The sequence below is a fragment of the Pinus tabuliformis genome, chromosome 6 (assembly GCF_031772625.1).
Source record: "Pinus tabuliformis cultivar Carrire ecotype Pingquan chromosome 6, CPIR1, whole genome shotgun sequence".
Taxonomy (NCBI): domain Eukaryota; kingdom Viridiplantae; phylum Streptophyta; class Pinopsida; order Pinales; family Pinaceae; genus Pinus; species Pinus tabuliformis.
In genome coordinates this window covers 1,520,859,850-1,520,883,541 of record NC_142292.1, presented here as the reverse complement: position 1 = coordinate 1,520,883,541, position 23,692 = coordinate 1,520,859,850, and the positions used below count along the sequence as shown (strand labels likewise).

Genomic DNA, 23,692 nt, shown 5'->3' with positions numbered 1-23,692 from the left:
TTCCTATTTACACAATTCCCTTCCCTTTGGAACTTGACAATACAAAGTCAGATTCGAGAGAGAGATCAGTTTCTGCGTTAGAAAACCCTTTTTTTTTTTTTTTAATTCAACAATAAAGGAGCCAGAATCAATAGTAAGTAACTGTATTTGCGATTACCGAATCATGGTGGCTTTTTCGCTTAATAAGGCTTTGAAGTGGTTTGAAAGCTAAATAAACTCTGCGACACTACACTGCAGATGCCCGATGACCAATATTAATGGTGATCGAGTGACTCGTGGTGATCTGTATGCGACTCTTCGATGATTCTGCTTCTTTCGGGCTGAACCCACCGACCCTCGGAGTTCTTGATCAATCCTTTGTTAGAGTCTTGTTTCCAGAAGGGAGGAACTAGGTAGTCGTCCTTCAGGAAATCGCACGCCTTATTCACCAGAGCCGGATCGCGGCGAGAAGACAGATAGAAGCGCTGCCCTCGCCCATGGTATCCGTCCAGCAGGTGGAGATAAGCCTCCAGATTATGAAAGCACGACGGATCATTCGTGGGCTTCAGGAACGGAGAATGCATGTGATCAAGAGCCAGCTCCACCCCAGCGTGACAGTAACTCCACGGAAGCTTATGGATCCACCGCTTCATCATCTGCAACTTTTCGTTGAACAGAATCCCGGGGACCTTCGGCACACTGTCGTGTACATTCACCACTCTCAGAAACTTGAGTCCCAGCTCCTCGCATCGATCCTTGAATGCTGCGTTGCCCACCCTCGGCCCTGCGAACGAGAACACCGTTGTCGGAATCGACTCCACCTGATCGCCGTTCCCCGAGCGGTTCAACCCCAACTCTGCGATATCGTATGCGCTAAGCATCGCGAGCGCGCTCCCCAGGCTGTGGCCCGTGATCGTTATGCTCAACTTCTCGCCCCTGTATTTCTGCAGCAGACGCCTCAACTCCGAGAGGACTTGATCCCGTGCGCTGCTTTTACAAAACCGGCAGTCGTGTTCCCTGGCCGTATACAGATTCAGGAATCCCGCCTCCACCTTCACGTCAGGATGGGGATGCACGTTGTTCAATTCCGCGGGTCTCAGATAATCCATGAGGTCCGCGATCCACTCCAGATTCGTCACTGTTCCTCTCCACGCGAATACGATATCTCGCCGCCCGAGCCTTTTGATCTCGTCCTCGTCCGTGGCCACGGCTATGAAGCCCATCCAGTTGGCGTGAATACTCCACGTCTTCTGCACTTGAGGCTTCTGGAAAACCCCAGGGAGATTGATGTTGGAAGTGGCATAGAGATACTTGGTCACTTCGTAGCCGTAATCGGACATCCCAACGCCATGGAAGAGCTGCCTGAAATGATACTTGCAGCTACCACAGTATTTGGAGAAGGGGTCGAAGTCGAAAGCTTCGTAACAAGCCTGGGCGAACTCTCCATACCTGATGATTTCCTTTCGCAATATGCCGTCCATGGGATCAAGCAGTCCTTCCCAGTTTTTGGCCCCCTGGATCTCCCCCCATATGTCTGCCAGTTCTCTCTTGGGCGTCGACGCCTTAGAGATCTTTGTCTCGTTTCTCTCTTCGATGTGTGGTGCGTCCAGCGTGGTTGTCAGGGACTCAACTGCCCCACTTCTGATGGGCAGCGCCCTTCTTTTGATGGCTGTCGGGTCGCGACGACAACGAGTCTGCTTCCTGAAACGATTAACTGGATGCTGATCACGCAAAACTAGCGTATGCAGGGTGTCCGCGGAGTGCGATGGATAAAGCTGGGTATGGCAGCGTAACATTCCAAGATTCGAAACCTTAGAAATCCCGGAAGCGGAAGGTAAAGCCGCAAGGAAAGAGGTTGTAAGCAATGCCGGGGAATTCATGGTTGCAACCGAAGAACAGATGTTTGAAGAGGGGCAGCAGCAGAAAAGAAAACCAAGGAATGGAATGGAATGGGAAGACAGGGTTGAGGAACCAGCTGATTTATTCTACACATCGCCGCGTTGGGACGTTGATTTCTAAACACGAGATTTGCGTGTATGTCAAAACTTAACCAGTTCGGGTCATCGTATTATAAAGCACGGACTATATCGTTTTGATTTGTCCTACAATTTGATTTCGCCTGGAATCTCATCTACTTTTGACCATCCTCCTATACATTACGCGGCATCAAGCAGCGTATCTCTGTCAGGCCGGCCCACAAATTACCCTTAAAACGCAAGCGTTTGTAAAGTAATTTCTGACCTTGGCGTCCCAAATTTACGTAGGTTAACAAAAGGTATTTACTTGAGGTGTATATTATTTGGTTGGTTTGGATTTCAATTAGGAGTTCAGAATGAAATTACCAGTGGAAAATTAGAATTCAACAAAATCCTCATATATTTTAAATTATATCAGTGAACTTTGAAATTGAAATTGATGATTATTTTACCATAAAGGTTAATTAATCGGTTCACCGCAATTCAATCAACACGTCGCGCACGAATATATTTCACATCTCTTTCAAAGGATCCGGTCGGTTCTGGCTATCTGATTTGTCCAACCTACCGGTCCTTACTATGTGGACATTGTAGCCCATGGAATCTCATTTTATGATTTTTCTGAAGTCAAAAATACAGAAAAGAAAATGTATACCACATCAAGAAGTTTAAAGGTGAACGTGAACTCTCCCGCAAAGCCTAATATTGATGCATTTTTTTTTTAAATAATTAAAATTTTAAAAAATTAATTAAATATATTTAATAAAAAAGTTTTTTAAATTGTATCATAAAAAAGCGTAATATTCATGCATTTTTTTTAAATAATTAAAATTTTAAAAAATTAATTAAATATATTTAATAAAACATTTCAAACAATATAATATTTAAATTGTATCATACAAAAATTATTAAACAGTGTATAATTTATATAATATTTATTTTTTTCCAATATTATTTAAATTAAAATTCTAAATCTTTCTACTTAAAAATTTTGAAATCTTTGAAACAAAGTAAAATAAATCTTACCAACAAAGTAAAACTTAGGTTTATAAAATAAAATCTCACTGACCAAGTAAAACTTAGTATCATAAAATAAAATTTTGCCGACCAAGTAAAACTTAGTATCATAAAATAAAATCTTACCAACCAAGTAAAACTTAATATGTTTTTTTGAACCTGTCTTATTGATTACCCATAATATGATAAAAAAAACTAATTTACATATTAAAACTTTTATTATAAAATAAAAATAAATCTTTATAAATTTTATTCCATACATTTTTAATAGATATATTATTTTTAATAATAATAATTTAAATTAAAATTAAAATTACAATTTAATTATTTTTTATTTTTATTTTTTATAACTTTTTAAACTTTAACCATAGAATAATAAAATATTTTTATAAATTATTAATACATATCATCATTTAATAACTTTTTAATATTATAATTATAAATGTTTAATAGATTTAGATTTATATTAATATTTTCTATATGTATATTTATATTCTAGTAGTTCTATCCATAACTTTTTAATTTATATAAATACACTGCTATATATTATAATTATAAATGTTTAATAGATTTATATTTATATTAATATTTCCTATATTTATATTTATATTTATATGTTCTAGTAGTTCTATCCAGCGTAAAGACTAAATATATTTGTTTTTTAAATTTTCTTAAGTCATTTCGGGCACTCTCACACATTCTTCGTCGATTGATATGTTTTACCCAACAACATAACTGAGTTTATTTATATATTTCGATTTTCTAAGCTGTATGTCGTTTCAAAGATTCTCAAAAAAGAATTAGTTTGACCATCTCACACTTTAAAACTTTGGTTATGTAAAATTTTTAAAAAAATATAATTTCATTTTAAATATTTTTTTATGATACATTTAGATAAAATTATATTTAAGCCAGCAATATAACATAGACCGTCGAGAATATGAATGAAATAACGTAAATAAATTTATATTTTACTGTAAACATTTGATGGGTATTGTGATGACCCCGTAAATGTAATTATTTAAAAGTTTACTGTGGTAAAAACTGAATGACATTGAGAACTTATTTTCTTTTAAAAGAGTAATCTGTTAATTTAAATTATGCATTAAAGTAATGTTTAAAGAATTACTCAAAAGAGCATTGAGTTTCCCAAAAGGGAAAGCAGTTAATGGAACTGAAAATAACCACCTCCCTTAACTGGAAGGATTTCCAGGAAAAAGGAAATGGGTGGAGTTTTTCTCTCTGTGCTGTAGAGACAGACAGAGGAGGAAAAAGGGGAAAAACCTTGTTTTGGACTAAGTCTGGTAGAGACCAGATAGTCAAGCACTGTGTGCTGTCTTACTGAGGATTGTGATCCGGTAAGGATAAGCTCGGGGGGAGGCTCAGGTCCCGGAGGACAAGTCTCACGGATGGGTGGTTAATGAGCTTGACACAGGAATTTGCAGGAGGCTTGCTACAAGAAATACATTGCGCGCAGTGACCAGGTAAGTAACGGGAACCTATTATGCCTGTAGTTGTTATATTTAAACGGTAGATTAATATAATTGCCGTTGCTTGTATTAAGCTGATAGACCAGAATACTTGCAAACCTCTGTTACTCTTATTAGGGTAAAGATAGAACAAACATTAGAATCTGTACCTTGGCTATAAGACCTAATACTTGTGGTTTTAAAGTGATATTAGAAATTTGTGCCTTATACCAAATGGTGTACCATTCGTGGAACGGCATAACTATAATGACCACCGATAGGGATTTATGGGAATGTAACCTGTCCCTGTGGAAGTTAGGGCCGGGTAAGAGAACTAAATAACACTGAAATAGTGGAAAGTTCTGCTATAGTATTGTTACCCTAACCTGTAATTAAAGAAGGTAAACCACTTCTTCCTGAGTAACCGATAACCTCAAGACAGAGTATGTTGACTTATGGCTGTAGAGACAGACAGAAGGTAGGAAGCCGTGACATCAAACCTTAAGTCGGGGTTTCAAGCAGAATCTTAAACGATATAACCTAGTCGGTATTTAATGAATTTGTACTCGGTAGAAAAGAAAGACTTAAACCAATAAAAATAGAGTTAGCTGCTTCAGCGCCGTGACCGGCATAACCAAATAGTAACCTGTATTTTCTTCAAAACCCTCACGAAGAGGCTCGAAGACTATCACAGAAAGATATTACATATTCCTCGCATCGTAACCCTGAGCCAAGAGGCCCGGGTTCGATTTCAAAGAATGTAACGCATGCGAGAGCATTCCGCTCTGTTTCTTTGGGAAAAATAGACAAGATCGAAAACAGAACTTATGTTATATATATGGACTTCAAATGATAAACAATGAACAGAGCAATAAGAACATAAATGATAACCCTCGTAGTGCCGAGCTGAAATAACTCTATAAAGAACGATAGTCCTGTTCTAAGAGCCGTAAGGGCGTAAGATAGGTATTGCTGTAATAAACAAATGATACATATCAAACCCTGACATTCACATGCAAACTATAGAATCTGCCATTCATGTTTCAGATAGAATAACTTCCGATTGGCAATATAGAAACAAAACATAACTTATGCCTTGAAAGTAAATGGTTCCGAGCAGATGTATATTCGCATAGAACCAAGCCCGAGATCGACCATGCAACCATCGAATAGGATGCAGGTGCGACCTCTCATGGCGTCCCAAGACCGAATGGAAAATAAGCAAATGCAATCAGAGAATTGAACCATGTAAATTATAAACAAGATAGATACATTTCATGACGAGAAAATCATATTCCTTAAACGAGAAATGTTTGAGACTCGTTCCTCATGGAACTGTACAAATACATGATAGCTATTAACTGTAAATATAACCAATGTCCGTATTAAACAAAGGGCCGCCATCCCACAATGGGTCCAGAGCCGGGAAACATATGCTGAGAATTCACAAAGTATATTAACTTAAACTTAAGCACAATAACATAGAGAGGAATCAGGCTCAGATAGCCATATTACTCAGCGGCCGAGCAGTACAGTCTCATGAACCAGAGACTGACATTCCTCTGTTCCGCGGTAACTAGGAAAAGGATTTAACCCAGCAGTCACGAAGATAATTGTTCTCCGCCATCTGCGCCCAACCATGAAGAAGTAAGGTTGGGAACTCAGAACCAGCTCGGAGAATAACCCTATGACAGAAGACAAGTAATGTTTTAACCATGAGATACATCGGGTGTAAGAGAAGATTTCTTTGTGCACCTGTGGAAAGTCCGGCCGGTTAGCACCTGAGGGAAAGCGCATACCGCCGATAAGCTCCAATGGCCGCCATTCAAAACCTGTCAAGAGAGAAGTTCATTACCGGTCGTTCCTTAAAGTTAATCATAGGAAACCTTGCAACCTTTGTTAAACAGGTAGAAAACTTACCGAGCCAGCTAGGTAGCTTGCATCCCTGGAGCGGTGGCGCCATGGCGGTGTTGCATGCTGGAGGAAAATCGGAACAGAACCAAGGGATAGACTCGCAGCAGTGACAGAATGGCGCGGAGGCAATGGAGCGCCGAGCAGAACCAAAGAAATCGCGAAGTATCCGGAGGATCCACCTTATAAATGCAAAGAGCCAACCTAGGAGACGTGGAGCTATCTCCTCCATTGATCTCTGCCAAAGTTTGCTCACCGTAGATCGAAGCGGGAATACCAAAGAGGAAAAGCGGGAAAGTTCCCAATCCGGGAGCCATGCCCAGATCACGTGAACAAGTCAGTAAACTTAAATGCTGAGTCCAGGTGTTCCGAGATGACATTGCCAGCTCATGCATACGGTACAGTATTAAAACACATAGCCGTGTAGTAATAAAAAATATCCATGGTATAATATTTGAGGCGCAGATGCTTCGTATTAACGTTAAGACTTTACAGTATTTAACAAATCAAAACACTGACATACGTTATGGTAAATTTCCACAGCAAACACATTTCGATTAAGTATACGTATATATATATATATATAGTTGGTGCTATTGCCGTATATATATATATATATATATATATATAGTTGGTGTTATTGCCGTAACCCAAATTTTTTTTTTATATTACCTGATGTTAATATGGGTGGAGACAGGTATTTTATTCGGAGTTGAAAAATTATTTGGATCGTTAAATTTTTTTTGTAAATGCAGTGTTTGAATCATGTTTTTGATGGCGGAAATGTTTTTGATGGTGAAAATGGATTCAGCACAATCAAAAAAATCTAGAACACCTAAAATTATGAATTGTAACAACTTTTACTTAGATTTACAAAATCCCTACCAATTTTTTTCAAAATATGACCAAAATTTTCATAACTTCTAAAGCAAAAAAACATAATTTTTAAACTACAATATTCCATGTTGTATTGGTGACGTCACGTGACATATATGGGTACGTAAACATCTCATGATGAATCGACGGATGCACTTGTATTCCATTGTATTGGTGACGTCACGTGACATACGTGGTTAAGTAATGACACGTATGTAGGACAACCCAAATTGAATGCGGTCTCTATTTAAATAAATAAAAGTTAACTAAATTTGAAGAAGAAGTCCCATGTGAAAGACGAAATAAACGTTTTCATTATGATGAATATTCTCTACTTACACTAAATCATTAGTTTCTAAACATAAAATAATGATAATAAGCTACCTAAAATATTTACATAATATTCTATATATAGAAATAACACTCCTTCACTCATTTTATTCCATGTACGTCTTTATTGGTTTATATTTATTAGGGCGATAGGTTTTTCCTTTGAATGAGTTTAGTAGTTTACCTTTTGATTTGGTTTATATTTATTTATATTTATTAGGGCGATAAGTTTTCTTGGTTATTCAGTGCTGATTCACTATTCTGCTATACCTGTTCTATCCCTGTTTACAACTCAGTTGTTATGTTCAGAAGTTGTTTGTTCAGGTGCTCAGAGTTCAGTGGTTGTTTTGTTCAGAAGGTGTTCGTTCAGTGCTCAAGAGACCAGAGAAGGAGCGCTAAAGCCCTTTAGGTAACATCTTGGGTTGCCTTCTTTCCAATTTCATAGCCCTTGGTTGCTATTTCCTTCACTGTTTCATCTGTACCATGAGAATCAACAGTTCCATTTTTCTCTGCACTTTTTAAAGACTGGATTTTCTAATCCCATTCTTTCTCATTTTGCTTACACCGTTATAATCTCAGACCAGGGTTTTGTTGTGGGTTTTTTATGACAGGTAGAGGTTAAATCAATTTTCTGACTTGAAACTGTAAGCCTTGCAGGTACCAGTGTAACCCATTTTTCTGGTTGTATTAAGTTCTTGCTTGGCTTAATGATAATTAATGGAGTGGTGTTTTCTATTTCCTTTCTAGTAGTCCAAAAAATATTAAATATCATAGCGGTTTAAGAATCTTGATATATATGCATTATATATACAAATGTATCTCGGCATGGTGATCGGAGAAGAGGCAGAAGAGCCTCATAGAATCTTAACAGTTATTTAAAATTGTGATTGCGTTCAAAATGCGTGATTCATATTAAAACGGGTATTCAAAATTGTAATTGCTTTCAAAATGCATGATTCATATTAAAACAGGTATTAAAAATAGTAATTGCTTTAATATTGCCAGTTCAATTAGGTTTTTCTATATCCCTGGATGCTATAGAAGAGCTATGGTAAATAGTACTTGGGGTCCCCTCGGATTACATAGCCAAGCCCTCTCAGTGCCAGACATTTATATGCCCACATCACTACTAGGGCTCGCGCCTGGTGGTCTCGTTCTACTTTGCACACCCGTTCACTTTATTCTTTTTAGTTCTAATTTTGGTCTTCATATTTCTATCCCATCTGAGTCATAATGAATCAGAAGGGGTTAAAGATCTAGGATCATACATGGCAGCAATGTGGGAGTCATTGCACACATGGTCTTTTGGAAAACCAGATGGTACTCGAATCTTGATATATATGCATTATATATACAAATGTGTCTCGGCATGGTGATGGGAGAAGAGGCAGAAAAGCCTCATAGAATCTTAACAGGTATTTAAAATTCTCATTGCGTTCAAAATGCCTGATTCAAATTAAAACATGTATTAATAATTGTAATTGCTTTAATATTGCCAGTTCAATTAGGTTTTTCTATATCCCTGGATGCTACAGAAGAGCTATGGTAAATAGTACTTGGGCTCCCCTGGGATTACCTAGCCAAGTCCTCTCAGCCCCAGGCATTTATATGCCCACATCACTACTAGGACTCGCACCTGGTGGTCCCGTTCTACTTTGCACACCTGTTCACTTTAATCTTTTTAGTTCTAATTTTGGTCTTCATATTTCTATTCCATTTGAGTCATAATGAATCAAACGAGGCTAAAGATCTAGGATCATACTTGGCAGCAATGTGGGAGTCATTGCACACATGGTCTTTTTGAAAACCATATGGTACTCGAATCTTGATATATATGCATTATATATACAAATGTGTCTCGGCATGGTGATGGGAGAAGAGGCAGAAGAGCCTCATAGAATCTTAAAAGGTATTTAAAATTGTGATTTCATTCAAAATGCCTGATTCATATTAAAACAGGTATTCAAAATTGTAATTGCTTTCAAAATGCATGATTCATATTAAAACAGCTATTAAAAATTGTAATTGCTTTAATATTGCCAGTTCAATTAGGTTTTTCTATATCCCTGGATTGCCAGTTCAATTAGGTTTTGCTTTGAAATTGTAATTGCTTTAATATTGGCAGTTCATTTTATTAAGTAATGACACGTATGTAGGACAACTCAAATTGAATGCGGTCTCTATTTACATAAATAAAAGTTAACTAAATTTTAAGAAGTCCCATGTGAAAGAGCAAATAAACGTTTTCAAAATGATGAATATTCTCTAGTTACACTAAATCATTAGTTTTTAAACATAAAATAATAATAATAATCTACATAAAATATTTACATAATATTTTATATAGAAATAACACTCCTTCACTCATTGTATTCAATGACGCTTCTATTGGTTTATATTTATTTATACTTATTTATATTTATTTATACAAGATTCATAGTCTAAAGTCTACGAAAGATTCATTACTTCAATAATTTGTGGCAATGGGGGCTTATAACTCCCAATTAAATATCTCATGAATGGAATTCTATCTACACTACTTGCAAAATTCCATCTGCACTACTTGCAAAATTTACCTATACCTCTTAAATGATGTATGATTTCTTATTGTAGTCAATATATGCAAACAATTTCATTTAGATATTTAAGGCACAAACAATTGAATAATTAATTTCATTCCTCTTCTATTTGGGTTATAGGAGTATGAACATAACATGAGAATATTGTTATAGAAAACTAAATTTTTGGGCCTAGAGTTAACATATACATTTATGGTTTTCATATTCCCCATGGGTATTCAATAGCGTTGTAGATTTGGCATTTTTTTAATGCTAAAACTCAATATGCCACACATACACATGAATAAAGTGTAGGAGTAGAAGAAATATTTAAAAATGTATTTAATAATAGGAAACAAAAAAAAAAAAAGATATTCAAAGGTATTTTCCATCTCCTTGTTTTTTTCAATTATTCTCCAATAGCTCTTATTGGTTTGTGCTTGTTTGGAAGTTACAAGTGTAATATGCACTCGACAAATCCCCAATTTAATGCCATTTTCCTTGAGTCACCAAATATGCACTCTGCAATCCCAATATGCACTCTACCATTTAAAACTTTAAGTATGTCCCAAAAACCATTTTCCTTGGGTCACCAAATATGCACCTTACAATCCCAACATTAACAATATGCAAGCCAAAATGTGATTATGTTTGGTCATCAATAATTTCCCAATAAGTATTGTGAAGATTTTTTCCACACAAACTTGATTTGATATAGATTTAATATTAATATTAACATTGATATTAATAAATATATAATTATAATATTATTATTATAATCATTATTATAATATTATAATTATGATAGCCCCAAGAGTTAGCTCAATCGGTCAAATCAAGTGCCTCGCCAATGGGAGGTCACAGGGTCGAATCCCGAAAGCTCTTGGGGTTAGGTCAGTAAATAGGCCGAGGGGTGTTGATGCCCTTCGGGTGGCGTCCACTCAGTGTTTAAAACCCTGGACGTAGCGGCTACCCACTGACCCGGGTATCCGTGAACCAGTAAGTGAAAAAAAAAATATTATAATTATGATAATAATTTATAATATTAATTATTTTATTACAATAATTTGCTAATATTATTGATATTATCAATAATATAATAAACCCAAGGCATTAGTATTATAAACCCAAGGGATTACTAACATTATAAACTCAAGGGAATAATATTAAATCCAAAGATTAATATTATAAACACTTGGGATTAATATTATAATACCAAGGAATTATTAATATTATAAAAGTAAGGGATTAATAAACCCAAGGAATTAATATTGAAAACCAAGAGATTAATATTAAACCTTAGGATTAATATTACAAATCCTAAGATTAATATATCAAACCTAACATTAATATTACAAACTCTACGATACAAACCCTAATATATTATTATGCATATCACAGATTAATATTATAAACCAAAGGGATTATAAACCTAGGGGAATAATATGAAACCCAGTAATTAATATTATAAACCCAAGTAATTAATATTATAAAACCAAGGGAATAATATTAAACCGAGGGATGATTAATATTATAAACCCAAGGGATTAATATTATAAACCCAAATATTAATATTATAAACCCAAGGGAATAATATTAAACTCAAAGGATTAATATTATAAACCCAAGGGATTATTAATATTATAAACTCAAGGGTTTAGTATTATAAACACAAGAGACAAATAGTATAAACTCAAAATATTAATAAACCCAAGGGATTATTAGTATTATAAACACAAGGGATTAATAAACCCAAGTGATTATTAATATTACAAATCCAAGGGATCGATAAACCCGAGAGATTATTCAAATTATAAATCCAATGGATTAATATTATAAACTTAAGGGTTTACAAACCTAAGGGAATACTATTAAATCCTAGGATTAATATTATAAATCCAAGGGATAATAGATCATAGGATTAGCCACAAGTGTTAGCTCAATTGGTTGAGTTCTCGTCATTAAAGCACCTCATTAATGGGAGGTCATAAGATCAGTTCTCCTCGATGCCCTTACGGTTAGGCGCTAATAATAAGTCGAAGGGATGTGATCTCTTCGATTAATGGTCCAACATAACTCAATGGACACTTCATACAATAATCTTTTACACATAACTCTTTATAATGATATTGATGATTAATGTCTATTAAAATCTATATGGTCTACCTACCCGACCTTAAGAATGATATTGATGATTAGTGTCTATTAAATTCTATATGGTCTACCTAATTGACCTTAAGAAGGTAACTGATTAATTATAATTCTTTAATATTTTATTTCTATGCTAAAAAATAAGCGAGAGGAGAACTCTAAGATCACCATAGATTTCCTCAGTTAAAAGGTAAACAAAGTTGGTAGTGAGACAAATATTTTAAAAATTAGATCGAACACGAGTATAAAATAAAGAATTTAAGATTGTTTTTCATCTTGAACATCTTAGGATTATACAAGAGACAAACACTTTAATCCCATGGTGTTTTGGGAATTGATAAATGTTGAGTTTCACTATGAGTCTCACAAGAATTAGTTTTAATCTTGGCAATATTCATTTTCTTCTTAATGAGCTAGTCAAGAAAAGAGATAATTTAGATTTTTGAGAGTGGGGTTGATCACCTTATTATAATATCATAGTTTCCTTTTTCCCTCTGACTCATTATTTCCCCATAATTTCTCCTTAAATTTGGAAGTAATAATATTTTTAATATTATCTTAATTCTACAAGATGATTCCCTCCTTTATTCCCCAATGCTCTAGCCAAGATTGGGGATCATTATGCCAACCTCACTTGGTGGGGGCTTCGGCTAGAGTTAAACACAATTTTAGGAAACGTCTTAGCATCCATGTTGTATAAATTCTTCTTATAGATAAGATAACTAGTCATATTAATGTTTTCAATGGGGGAATATTTGCTTCAGGATAGGGTAGGGATTATTTACTTTAATCTTTTTTTTTGCTAAGTAAGATTAATCTATTAAGAGAAGAAAAAAGCTATTTACAGAGTGGTACTGGTTGTACAGAAGAACAGCCTATCTCAGCTTGCCGAAGAACTAGTTCTAAGACTGCCCCAACAGAGGGGAAACCAGTCTGATAGTGCAGATATTACAAAAAAGAGTGCATCATTGAACATTTGCCACAGTTTTCTAGGCAGTGCTAAGAAGACAACCTTAAACCAGCAATTTGTCCTCCTGGGAACGCCTGCGTGGACAAAAAAGAAGTTGAACTAAAAGTTAAAAGAAGTTCCACCTGGCATTGGTAATCTGGTTGATGAACTCCTCCGTGGCAGGTTCCTCCACTATCGGGCAACTCCAATCTTCGTGGTTGTCTGGCTGAGAGTGCTCGCCTTCTCCTCTTCCTTTAACCAGTGGCGTGTCCTCCTCATTGACCTTGCGCTGCTCTATGGCTGGCGTAGCAAGCTGAGGCTCTGAATCCTCAAGTTGTTCCCCCACAACCTCCTTCCCTTTCCGACTGGGTGGTTCACCGTGCGCAGCTTCCTTATCTTTGTTAGCATTCTGCCGAGCTCTGTGTTGACTGGATTCCCCTTTAAGCGCATCGTTCCTGGGGGAGGGCGCCTGGGTGTTCTGAGCCGCTTCCTCAAAGAAGGAGATGGCAATGGTTGCAGTGATAATTGGTTGAATGAGAGTGCTGCGGAAGTGGAAAAACGTGGTGTGGGGGGAGGGATGTTGAGGCAGAGGGAAGGGAGCAGAACAAAGGCCAGCTCAGCCCCATTCGCTTCTGGTGTTGGGATAGCGAGGATTTTCCGCTGAGGAAGAGGGAGAGCCCGAGGTGCTTCGCCTCCTAACCTGCTGTCGAGAGCTTCCACTCCTCGAGCCGCCCCCTCTGCTGATCAGATGTTGTCTCACCGTGATGGGATAAGGAACAGAGAGAGTGTAATGGTACTCTGAAAGTGGACAGAAGAGAAAATTGGGAGCAGGCATAGGGCGCGACTCAGAAGCCAAGTATAACCCAGCAGACACCCATGACCCACCTTCGCCAGGCCGTCGATGCATATGAAGCTTCCAGACCAGGCAATTGCAATACATAAATTTTAATTCAACCGCCTTTCCTCGGCTATCCCCCGCCATTTCTCCTACATTAAATGGAGCCGAAGCCCAACTTGACCTGAAGCATGCGGAGGTGATGGTGTGATCCATATCCAGGTTGTGCATGCCGTCGTCCCAATGTGCATAGCCATGTGATCTCCCCTTCAGCTGTAATGAACTCGTCCCTTCCATTTCCAGGTGGTGCTGGGCTGGCAGGACGTCCAGCATTGCCGCACCCATGTCCCATCACCCTAACTGTCATTTGAAGCACCCGCATCCAGGGTAGCTGCGTCCTTTTGAACTAGAGTGTTGCATTCCTATTTCTGTTCATGATTCTGTATTATATCTAGGGTACCTGTAAGAAGAGAATGCCTGCTTTCTACTCCCAGGTTGGCAAGGAGGTCTGCTACCTTGTTTCTTTCCCTCTTGACATGATTGAAAATAATTGCTTTGTTGGTGTTGAGAATATTTTCTATAGCTTCCAATCTGGCCTCAAGTCTCCAACTAGTGGAGACTTTATTCGCATGTGCTCCATTGAGTAGCTGTTTGGCCATGTTGATGAGGATTTGGGAGTCTCCTTCGATCTCCAGAGGCTGGTAGCCATGGTGTTGGGCTAAGAGTAATCCCTGCCAGAGTCCCTCCAGTTCAGCTGAGTTATTTGTGTCCCATCCTATATTGCCAAAGTAGATTAAGAGAGGAAAACCCCTATAATCTCTGAAAATGCCACCAAAACCTGCGTTCCCTGGGTTACCCTTTGACGCTCCATCAAAGTTGAGCTTGAGTCTGTGTCTAGGAGGGGGGAGCCAAAGATGCTTGCTGATGTTTGGATTTCCTATGGGATTGCAATCAGGGCTTCCTTGCGGGAGTTGGAGATTCCAATTTTCCCATATGGTTTTCTCATTATTTTTCTTGGGAAAGTCATATGGGAGCCAGGTTTGAAGCGCTAAAGTCTCTGCCAGGTTCTTGCCGAACTTGTCCCAGATGATTTCTAAAGGAGTGCTTTGGTCTTTAAAGATACTCTTGTTCCTTTCTTTCCATATAGTCCATATAAGGAGGCCGGGAATGATTCTCCATAGATGATTAAGGATAGTGCTATTGTAGGGATTTTGGTGCCAGAGGCGAATGGAGTTGATGATGTCCTCAGATGACCTGCAATTTCTTTGACAACGGAAACTGGTTTTCTCCCACAGCTAATTGGCTAGAGAACAGGAATCCAAGAGATGTTGTAGTGTTTCCTCTTGGGATTGACAATTGGGGCATATGGAGGGCCCATGTATGTTTCTTTTTCTTAAATTGTCCCAAGTTAGGATTTTACAATGCCCAGTGAGCCACAGAAATATAGAGACTTTGGGCCAAATGCTCGGAGTCCAGACCCTTCCCCAGATGGGATCTTAAGGTGCATCATCTTGGCATTTGATTTTTTATGCTTCTTTCGTGGTAAAGGTTCCCCTTGGGGTATATCCCCATCTCAATAAATCGTTGCCTTCGGTGTGTCTGATCCTTCGTTTTTGGAGCTCTCTTTCCAGGTTTTCTCTTGTCTGATGGTCTATATTTCTTATCAGTCTGTCAGGGTGCTTCCATTGTCTGTAGCCTTGGTTAATCTCCTGTGTCCATTGTTGTTTGACCAATTCCTTTTGTTGTCCCTCCCAAACATGGCTGGGTGGAAGATTAAGAATGTTGTCAAGCTTGGGGAGCTGATTCCAAGCGTCCGTCCAGAAACGAGCTGTATTACCACTTCTGATCTCCCAAAATCCGTGTTGTTGGATCAACGAGAAGTGTTGACTGGCCGCATTCCACATCAACGAGCCTTTCTCTACAGGGGTGAATCTGATAAGTTCCTCCACTGGTCTGTGGTTGGCATATTTGGCTATCCAGATGGCTCCCCAGGGCTTGTTTGGTGCAGTGAGCCATTGCCACCAAATTCTCGCACCCATGATTTCATTGCTGTGACTAGGGTCTCTTAGTCCTAAGCCACCCTTTTCCTTGGGCTTGCAAGCTATTGTCCATTTAACAAGGGCCCATTTGCGATTTGTTCCATGAGTTCCCCACAGAAAGTTGCGCTGAAGATCTCTGATTCTTTTAAGAGCCCATTTAGGCGCTGCTAGGACTGAGAAAAGGTATAGGGGCATTGCCTGAAGCACCGCTTTGATTAGAACTAATCTGTTGGCCATATTCAAAGTTCTATAGGTCCATAAGGAGAGACGGAATTCAAGCTTCTCTAAGAGCTTGCGCCAAGAGGCATTCTTAATAGTAGAGTCAATGAGGGGAGCGCCTAGGTAATTGGAGGGCAGGGAGGCTATGGAAAAACCAAGAATGCGAGCGATGGCACGTTGAATGATGGGAGGCGTGTGAAAGAAAAAGATTTGCGATTTGGCTTTGTTTATGCTTGTACCAGAGGCATCAGAGAAGTCCTTCAGAAGGGTTTTGAAGACGATGGCTTCTTGGACAGATGGATATCCGAAAAGCATATTGTCATCCACGAATTGTTAATGGGTGGTAGCAGGGGTATTGTGTATGGAAATACCTTTGAGAAGCTGGGAGTGAAGGGCATGCTTGATGAGTCTCCCTAACCCTTCTGCCATCAGAACAAAAAGGAAAGGAGATAGAGGGTCCCCTTGTCTAATCCCTCTGGAGGGGCTGAAAGGTCGAGAGGGGATGCCATTAATGAGGATGGAAAAAAAGGTTGAGGAGATTAGACTATGAACCCAGCGAACCCACATTGGTGAAAAACCAAAAGCATGTAGCATTTTTTGAATATAAGTCCAACTTAATTTATCAAAAGCTTTGGAGAGGTCAATCTTGAGAATCATACCTACCTGTTTGGAGGTCTTGAGGGAGTGTATGATTTCATGAGTGAGGATAATGCCGTCCAATATTTGTCGACCTTCAACGTACCCTGATTGTTCCAGCGATATGAGCAGGGGTAACAACGGCTTCAGCCTGTTTTCAATGACTTTAGTGATGACCTTGTAGATGACATTACATAGAGCAATTGGGCGAAATTTGTCCGGAGTGATGGTGTTGTCTTCTTTGGGGATGAGAGCAATAAAAGTTGAATTCAACGAAGGCAGTAGCCAGTGAAGAGAACGAGATTCTTCTACCACTTGCCAAACTTCCTCTTTTATGAGCTCCTAGAATGAGTGGAAGAAGGTGGTGGAAAAGCCGTTCGGACCTGGTGCTTTTCCTTCCTTGAGCTACTTCATGGCTATGTCCACCTCCTCGGGCATTACAGGTCAGAGAAGGAGTTGGTTGTGTTCTTCAGTGATGACTTTTGGCACAAGTTGAGTGATCTTTTCTATGGCAGTCCCTCTGTCAATTTGGGGTTCTTGTAGGACTTCTTGAAAGTGATTGATGAATTCCTGTTCGATCTCTGCATGGTCCTCCACTCTTTCCCCTCCTTGCTTTTGGATGAAGGTAATAGTATTATGCATTCTTATTTGAATAGTGGTTCTGTGGAAGAATTTTGTGTTCCTCTCGCCCTCTTTCAGCCATCTGATTCTGGATTTTTGCTTCCAGAGAATTTATTCTTGCTTGTTTCTTTCCTCCATTTAATTATGTATATGCTTCTCCCGTTCCAGGGTTTCATCATTGTACCCCTCTGTTATTATCTGTTGTTGGAGATCCCTCAGTTCCTTGTTGAGGTGTTGTTGGGCCTGAAAGATATTGCCAAAAGTCTCCTTATTCCATCTTTTGATTTGGGCTTTCAGATATTTGAGTTTCTGTTGGAATTGGAACATTTTTGATCCTTCTAGGGCCGAGAAGTTGTTCCAAGTGTGTCTGATGAAGTCTTTGAAAGCGGGATGAGTTAACCAGCATGCCTCAAATTTAAAGGGACGTCTGGTGGTGTTGCCTAGTCGCTGCCATTAGAGCACTATAGGCCAATGATCAGAGCCGGAATAGGGGAGGATGGAAGCTGAGAGGTCGCCCCCGAGATGTATTGCGTTGTCCGAGATGATGAATCTGTCGAGTTTTGAAGCTATTTGGTACTTCCCAGCCTGACGATTGCTCCAAGTGTATATGCCATTGGGAGTTTGCATGTCGATAAGCATGTTGTTATGGATAAAGTCTTTGAAGTGGTCCACTTCTTGATCCAGCTTGGCCCGGCCTCCCTTCTTTTCCTCTGACTTGGTGATCATATTGAAGTCTCCACCTAGGAGCCATAGGGAGTTTTCTCTGTTGGAGTTGAGAGTTGCTATGGTGTCTAAAAGAGCAATTTTATTGGGAGCGTCCTGCAGAAAGTAAACATTGGTCAGATGACCATGTATGTTGGTGCCAATTATATGGAACGTTGCCTGGATGAGGTTGTGGGATGCGTGGAAATTTGACAACATTATTGCCTGCCTGTTCCATGCAATTGGTAAGCCTCTAGAAGCTCCTGATGCATCCATTGCCACTGAATGACATCCTGGCCAAGCTTTTGAAAGAATGCTTCCCAAGGTGTTACTGTTGCACTTTGTTTCCTGGAGGAAGAATATCTGGGGTTGTTCCTGCCTAATCATATTTTTAATCATTCTGAGTTTCCCAGGGATGTTGAGCCCTCTTACATTCCATGAGGTGAGCTTCATTGATCACTGTGTGGAGTGGGCCTATAGTACTTTGTCAATTTAGCATATCTACCTGAGTCGACCAGAATTTTCCCTACTGCTATAGTTCTTTGGAGATCAGTCTTTCTTCCCCGCTTTTTAGACTCCTTTGGAATGAGGGTGCCATCCCATTGACTTCCTGGTTGTATTCCCAATTGCTGTTGTTGATATGCTCTGGATAATATGGTTTCTAGAGTGTTGAGCTGATGCTCTTGGATTTTGTCATACTCCTTCTTTCTACAAGCTTGCTCCAGTCCAAAAATGTCTAGCCCTTTTAGATCTATACTTTCCGGTTCTTCCTCCATATGTTGCACTTGACTGCTTTCCTCTGAGATAAGCGCTAGTTGCCAGGATTGATTTTGTGGTTCATCCGTCTCCATGGCTTTGGATGTTCCTTCAGGGTTTTTCGGGTCTGTTGTGGGAGTTCCGCTTGATTTAGTCGGAGTGCCCTCAACTTCTATATCCTTTACTTTCCCATTAAGTCCCTTTTGTCTCTCTTTGGGGGTTGTAGAGATCAAGGGTTGCTCTTCTGAGGCTTGTGCTAGAATTTCAAAGCTATTACTCGTGGATGGGATAGAGGCCATATCTTGCTGGGGTTTTTTCCCGGTGGAAGGTTTTTTGTGCGCTCGTTTGCGGCTGGGAACCTTGGTAAAACCATCTTGAGCCTGTTGTTCAGAGGGATCGGAGGCAGTGGTTTTGGCATTTAGCGGACAATCCCTAAAGAGATGCCCGTGAGCATGACATTTGCGGCAGCGAAAAGGTACATGTTCATAATCCAAGGGTTGAATCCATTCATAGTCGTCATGAGAGAGACTTACCGAGTCTGGTAGGGCTTTGTCCAGGCGCATGAAGACACAGATGCGGGCATAGGATGTGTATCTTCGAAGCTTCGTCTCTTCCGCTGCTTTTACATATTCCCCCCAGTCCATTCCCAATGTCTTTGAGCAACCCTTCATCCCAGTATTCCTCTGAAAGTGAATACATTCTGATCCACACTAGAGCCCAGGTGAGATCTTCCTTATCCGGGTTAAATCTTGCAACCCAGTTCCTTAGATACAATCCTACTGAATTGAAAAAGTATGGCCCCTCACCCATGATTCTGAAACTTGTCTTCTAGGCACAAGAATATCACAGTAAAGAACCCCTTTGGTCCTAACTGCAGTGTTATATGGCGCTTGGGTTTCCATTTAGCAGCGATCCAGCCATAGAAGGCTTTTTTTGTCGGCCAGAATCCTATAAATTTCCCGATGAGTGCATGATCCGTCATATATTGGATTCGTTCATTGATCTTCTAACTGTGCAGTTCTATCTTAGGTCTTTCAGTTGCTATCAGTTTGCATGTTTTCGAGGTAACCTTGATTGGCTCCTTTGGATTGTCTTTTCCTTCTGGCGTTTCGCTGCTCTTGTCAGACTGACTGGTAGGTGCGTCGGGTTTATGCTATTTCGGCTTCTCACTGTTATCCGCCGCAGCTTGGATTGATCCAAAGACCAACGCCCCCGTTTGCCCTGGCAGCGAGGTATTGGACAAGGGTGAGGGCTTTGAGGCCCCCCCCTGCGGGGGATCCATGCTCCTTGTTGATATGCCTGCGGTGCTCTGTCGAGACCAGGAGGTCAGGCCCTCGGTGGAAGCTGAGTCCTGCTTGTCTGCGCCGTCTCAGAAGGTTGCAGGAACCCTAGATTTATTTCCTTTAATCTTGGGGGTAAGTATTATTTCCTTTAATATTGAGGTTGTAGGTTATAGATTAATTTTGGATTTGTTCAATCTTCCTCCACAACTCTCTGAAACCTAAACCTGACATCCATATAAAAATAAGAGCGACAAACATTTATTCTCACTCTACTTTTTGAATTTTGTCTAACCTACCAATCCATACTATCCAAAAAATGTAACTCCTCAAAATCCCAAGCCATAATTTTTTAAAGTAATAAATATAAATATAAAATATTTCACTTCCTATGTTATCCGATTTAAAAATATAACTTTATTTAAATTTTTTTATATATTTAATTAAAAATTAATTAATTTTAAATTAAAATTAATTTAAATAATAAAATTTATAACCATAACTATACCCATTAAAATCATAGAAAATTTAAATTTCCCGTTCATAAATTTTAAAAATTAAAACATATCTATCTTGAAAACACATTAACACCTTTAAAAAAAAAATACATTATTTGGTAAACATATGAATCATGAAAACACCTATGATAAGTACAAGGGTTTGTTAAACATATCAATACAAACTTTGACACGTCTTACTTAGATTCACTTTAAATAAAATTACGCCCACTCAGGGTGAACTTAGTGTAGGATCATAGTACGTCAACTGAACAATGATGTCTTCCTAAAGTTTTATAAAAAATAATTCATTTTAAATTAATGTATCTTAAATTTAATTACAATTATATTTAAAAAAAATCATTTTAAATTCATTTATTTTAAATTTTAAAAAAAATCATTTTAAATTCATTTATTTTAAATTTAAATATAATTGTATTTAAACAAATAATTTAATATATAAAATTAAAAGAATATTATTTAATTATTATATATTTTAGGATTTTTAGTTAAAATAAGGGAAATAATCTTTAGTAAAATATTTTTTATTTATTATTTTAAATATTTTTTAATTATATATAGATTTAATATTTTTTAAAATTTCCAAATAACTAATTCAAAAATATTAAGATTATAGAAAATTCATAACTTAAACTTATAATTCCAATAATTTTTTTCTAAATTTAAATAAATACAAGTAATTTTCAAAATTCCTAAACATAAACTCTACATATATATATATATATATATATACACACACAAGTTTATATATATAAATGAATGTGCAACTATTTTACAATAGAATTGGGATGTATTCATATACCGTTACAATGACAATGATGAATATATTCATACTCCGTTAGAAGGAGAACGTCACATCATAAGACCTATTGGAGGCCATAGCATCATAAGACCTATTGGAGGCGATAGCTTCATGTCAAGTATGACGTATAAAATGAGGATTTACGAATATCTAAAGTCACATGTATTGTTGGACAATACAAATTGAATGTTTTCTTTACTTAAATAAAATAATTTCAAAATTTTATGTAGTATTTATTGGGTTTATTTTTGGTGTGCTTTTTTTTATTTTTTCTAGTTGATTTTATTTTAAGGAGAAAAGTAATATTTTCAAAAGTGGTTATGTTTATACAATTTTAGTATTTGAGAATTTTTCAAGGGTTAAATTTATTTTTTATTTAGAAATATAATTTAAATAATAAAATATTACAATTTCATTAAAAATTATTTCATCTAATTTTTATAAAAAATATAAAAGTGATACTCTTCTAATGATACACAAATCATTTATAAAAAAATATAAAAGGGATACTCTTCTAATGATACACAAATCAGTCTTCAATATAAAATAAAAAAACTAAACTCATTCTTATATATTAAGATTCTTTATTTCTATGAAACCAAAATCATCAAAATCATACATTATTTTTTTTAAACGATACCATGAATACTTCCTAATAGGAAAAAATTCATGCATAATTAAAGTAATAAGTGGCTTTCAAATATAACGAAAAAACCTCTCGCGATATTCTATGCGTTAATAGGATTCCCTGGTGAAAATTTTTCCTTTAAATTTATAACAAAATGCAAGTGGTGTAAATTTTATATATTGTGTGCATTCGTTGGCCCATAAATGTCCCCTCTATCGAACTTTCACAGATTAATCTTTCTATTAATTGCAAATCCTGATCACACGATCTACAATTAAAATTGCTAACATATCCTAGTCATCTATTTTACATCAATGGATCATATTAGTCATATTAACTTACTTATATGTATTAATCCAGGTTTGATATTTCCCTTTACAAAGCATGTTTAAAAAATTACTAGCTTACCTTAATATGTTGCTTTTTGGGAAGTAGAATGCCACATATCACACTTTTGTTGGAAATAGACAATATAAACAAATATTGTCCCTAATTAGGCGAACAGTGGTGGGAAGTGGAATTACTAAGCCTCATCGATATCCCTAATTAGGCTTGAGGGGTGGGAAGTGGAATTACTACAACTCATTGATATCCATGATTAGGCCAAGTATCAGAGTGATGGAAAGTGGGTTTATACACTCGTTTATACCCCTAATCATTTCACATGGTGGGAAATGAAATTACTATGCCTCATTGATAATCGGGCCTAATTAGGGAAGTGGAATGGGAACATTGGATTATGGAGTATGGAGGTTGCATGACACATTGTGCCACCTTGACCTAGCTGACCATTTGAAATTATTGTAAAACCATAAATAACATTCATGTTATTGAATATTAATTTCTTTTTTTAACCATGTTGATAATTTTTTATATTAAATCAGTGTTAGGAACATAGTTGATCACAAGAATTACATCATTATTTATCCAATTTTGCTAACATTTTCCTCTTATGTATCTTAACTAGCACAATTTCTTCATTAGACTTCATAAGAAAAACAAAAAAAGGGCTCTTTGTAGGCATATACCCGACATAGTTGGCCCAACAAGACACAAAATTTACAACTCACTTTCCCACTAATCAGAAATGAAGGTGAGACTCCCCATGTGCTAGGTAGGCTCATTCAAAGCTAACATTTATCTGGTGATGGAGCACTAGAGATGGTGGATACATTTTGACAATCCTCCATTCTACTCAATTTTAACTAGAGCTCCATGAAATTCAACTGCAATTCCTCATTTTTTTAATGCAAAGTCTCCATTTCATTATCTTGATTTCCTAAATGAGGTTCCATTTTTTATTGCTTATCAATTAGGATGAAATTTTAGCTATTTTCTCACTAATCTTCAAGTTCAAATCCAAAAAAATAATTCGCATTGCGTCCATTCTCTTTGTCAACTGCTCCACCAATACCTCCTTCTTGTATGATTATTTTTATG

General features: G+C 37.4%; 2 protein-coding genes and 1 pseudogene across 2 annotated transcripts; all 3 read right to left on the bottom strand.

The window, feature by feature from the left end:
* Nucleotides 1–254: 254 nt before the first annotated feature.
* LOC149264482 (phospholipase A1-Igamma1, chloroplastic pseudogene) lies at nt 255–1,910 on the bottom strand (annotated as a pseudogene).
* A 12,563-nt stretch (nt 1,911–14,473) lies between these two features.
* On the bottom strand, nt 14,474–15,561 carry LOC149264481 (uncharacterized). Its single transcript, XM_089399150.1, has 2 exons — nt 15,503–15,561; nt 14,474–15,305 (listed from the first exon to the last, which is right to left on the bottom strand). Exons 1-2 carry the CDS (start codon nt 15,559–15,561, stop codon nt 14,474–14,476), a joined length of 891 nt encoding a protein of 296 aa, XP_089255276.1.
* A 2,458-nt stretch (nt 15,562–18,019) lies between these two features.
* LOC149264480 (uncharacterized) lies at nt 18,020–18,544 on the bottom strand. The gene has a single exon (XM_089399144.1). The coding sequence runs from the start codon at nt 18,542–18,544 to the stop codon at nt 18,020–18,022; it is 525 nt and encodes a 174-aa protein (XP_089255270.1).
* Between the last annotated feature and the right edge of the window lie 5,148 nt (nt 18,545–23,692).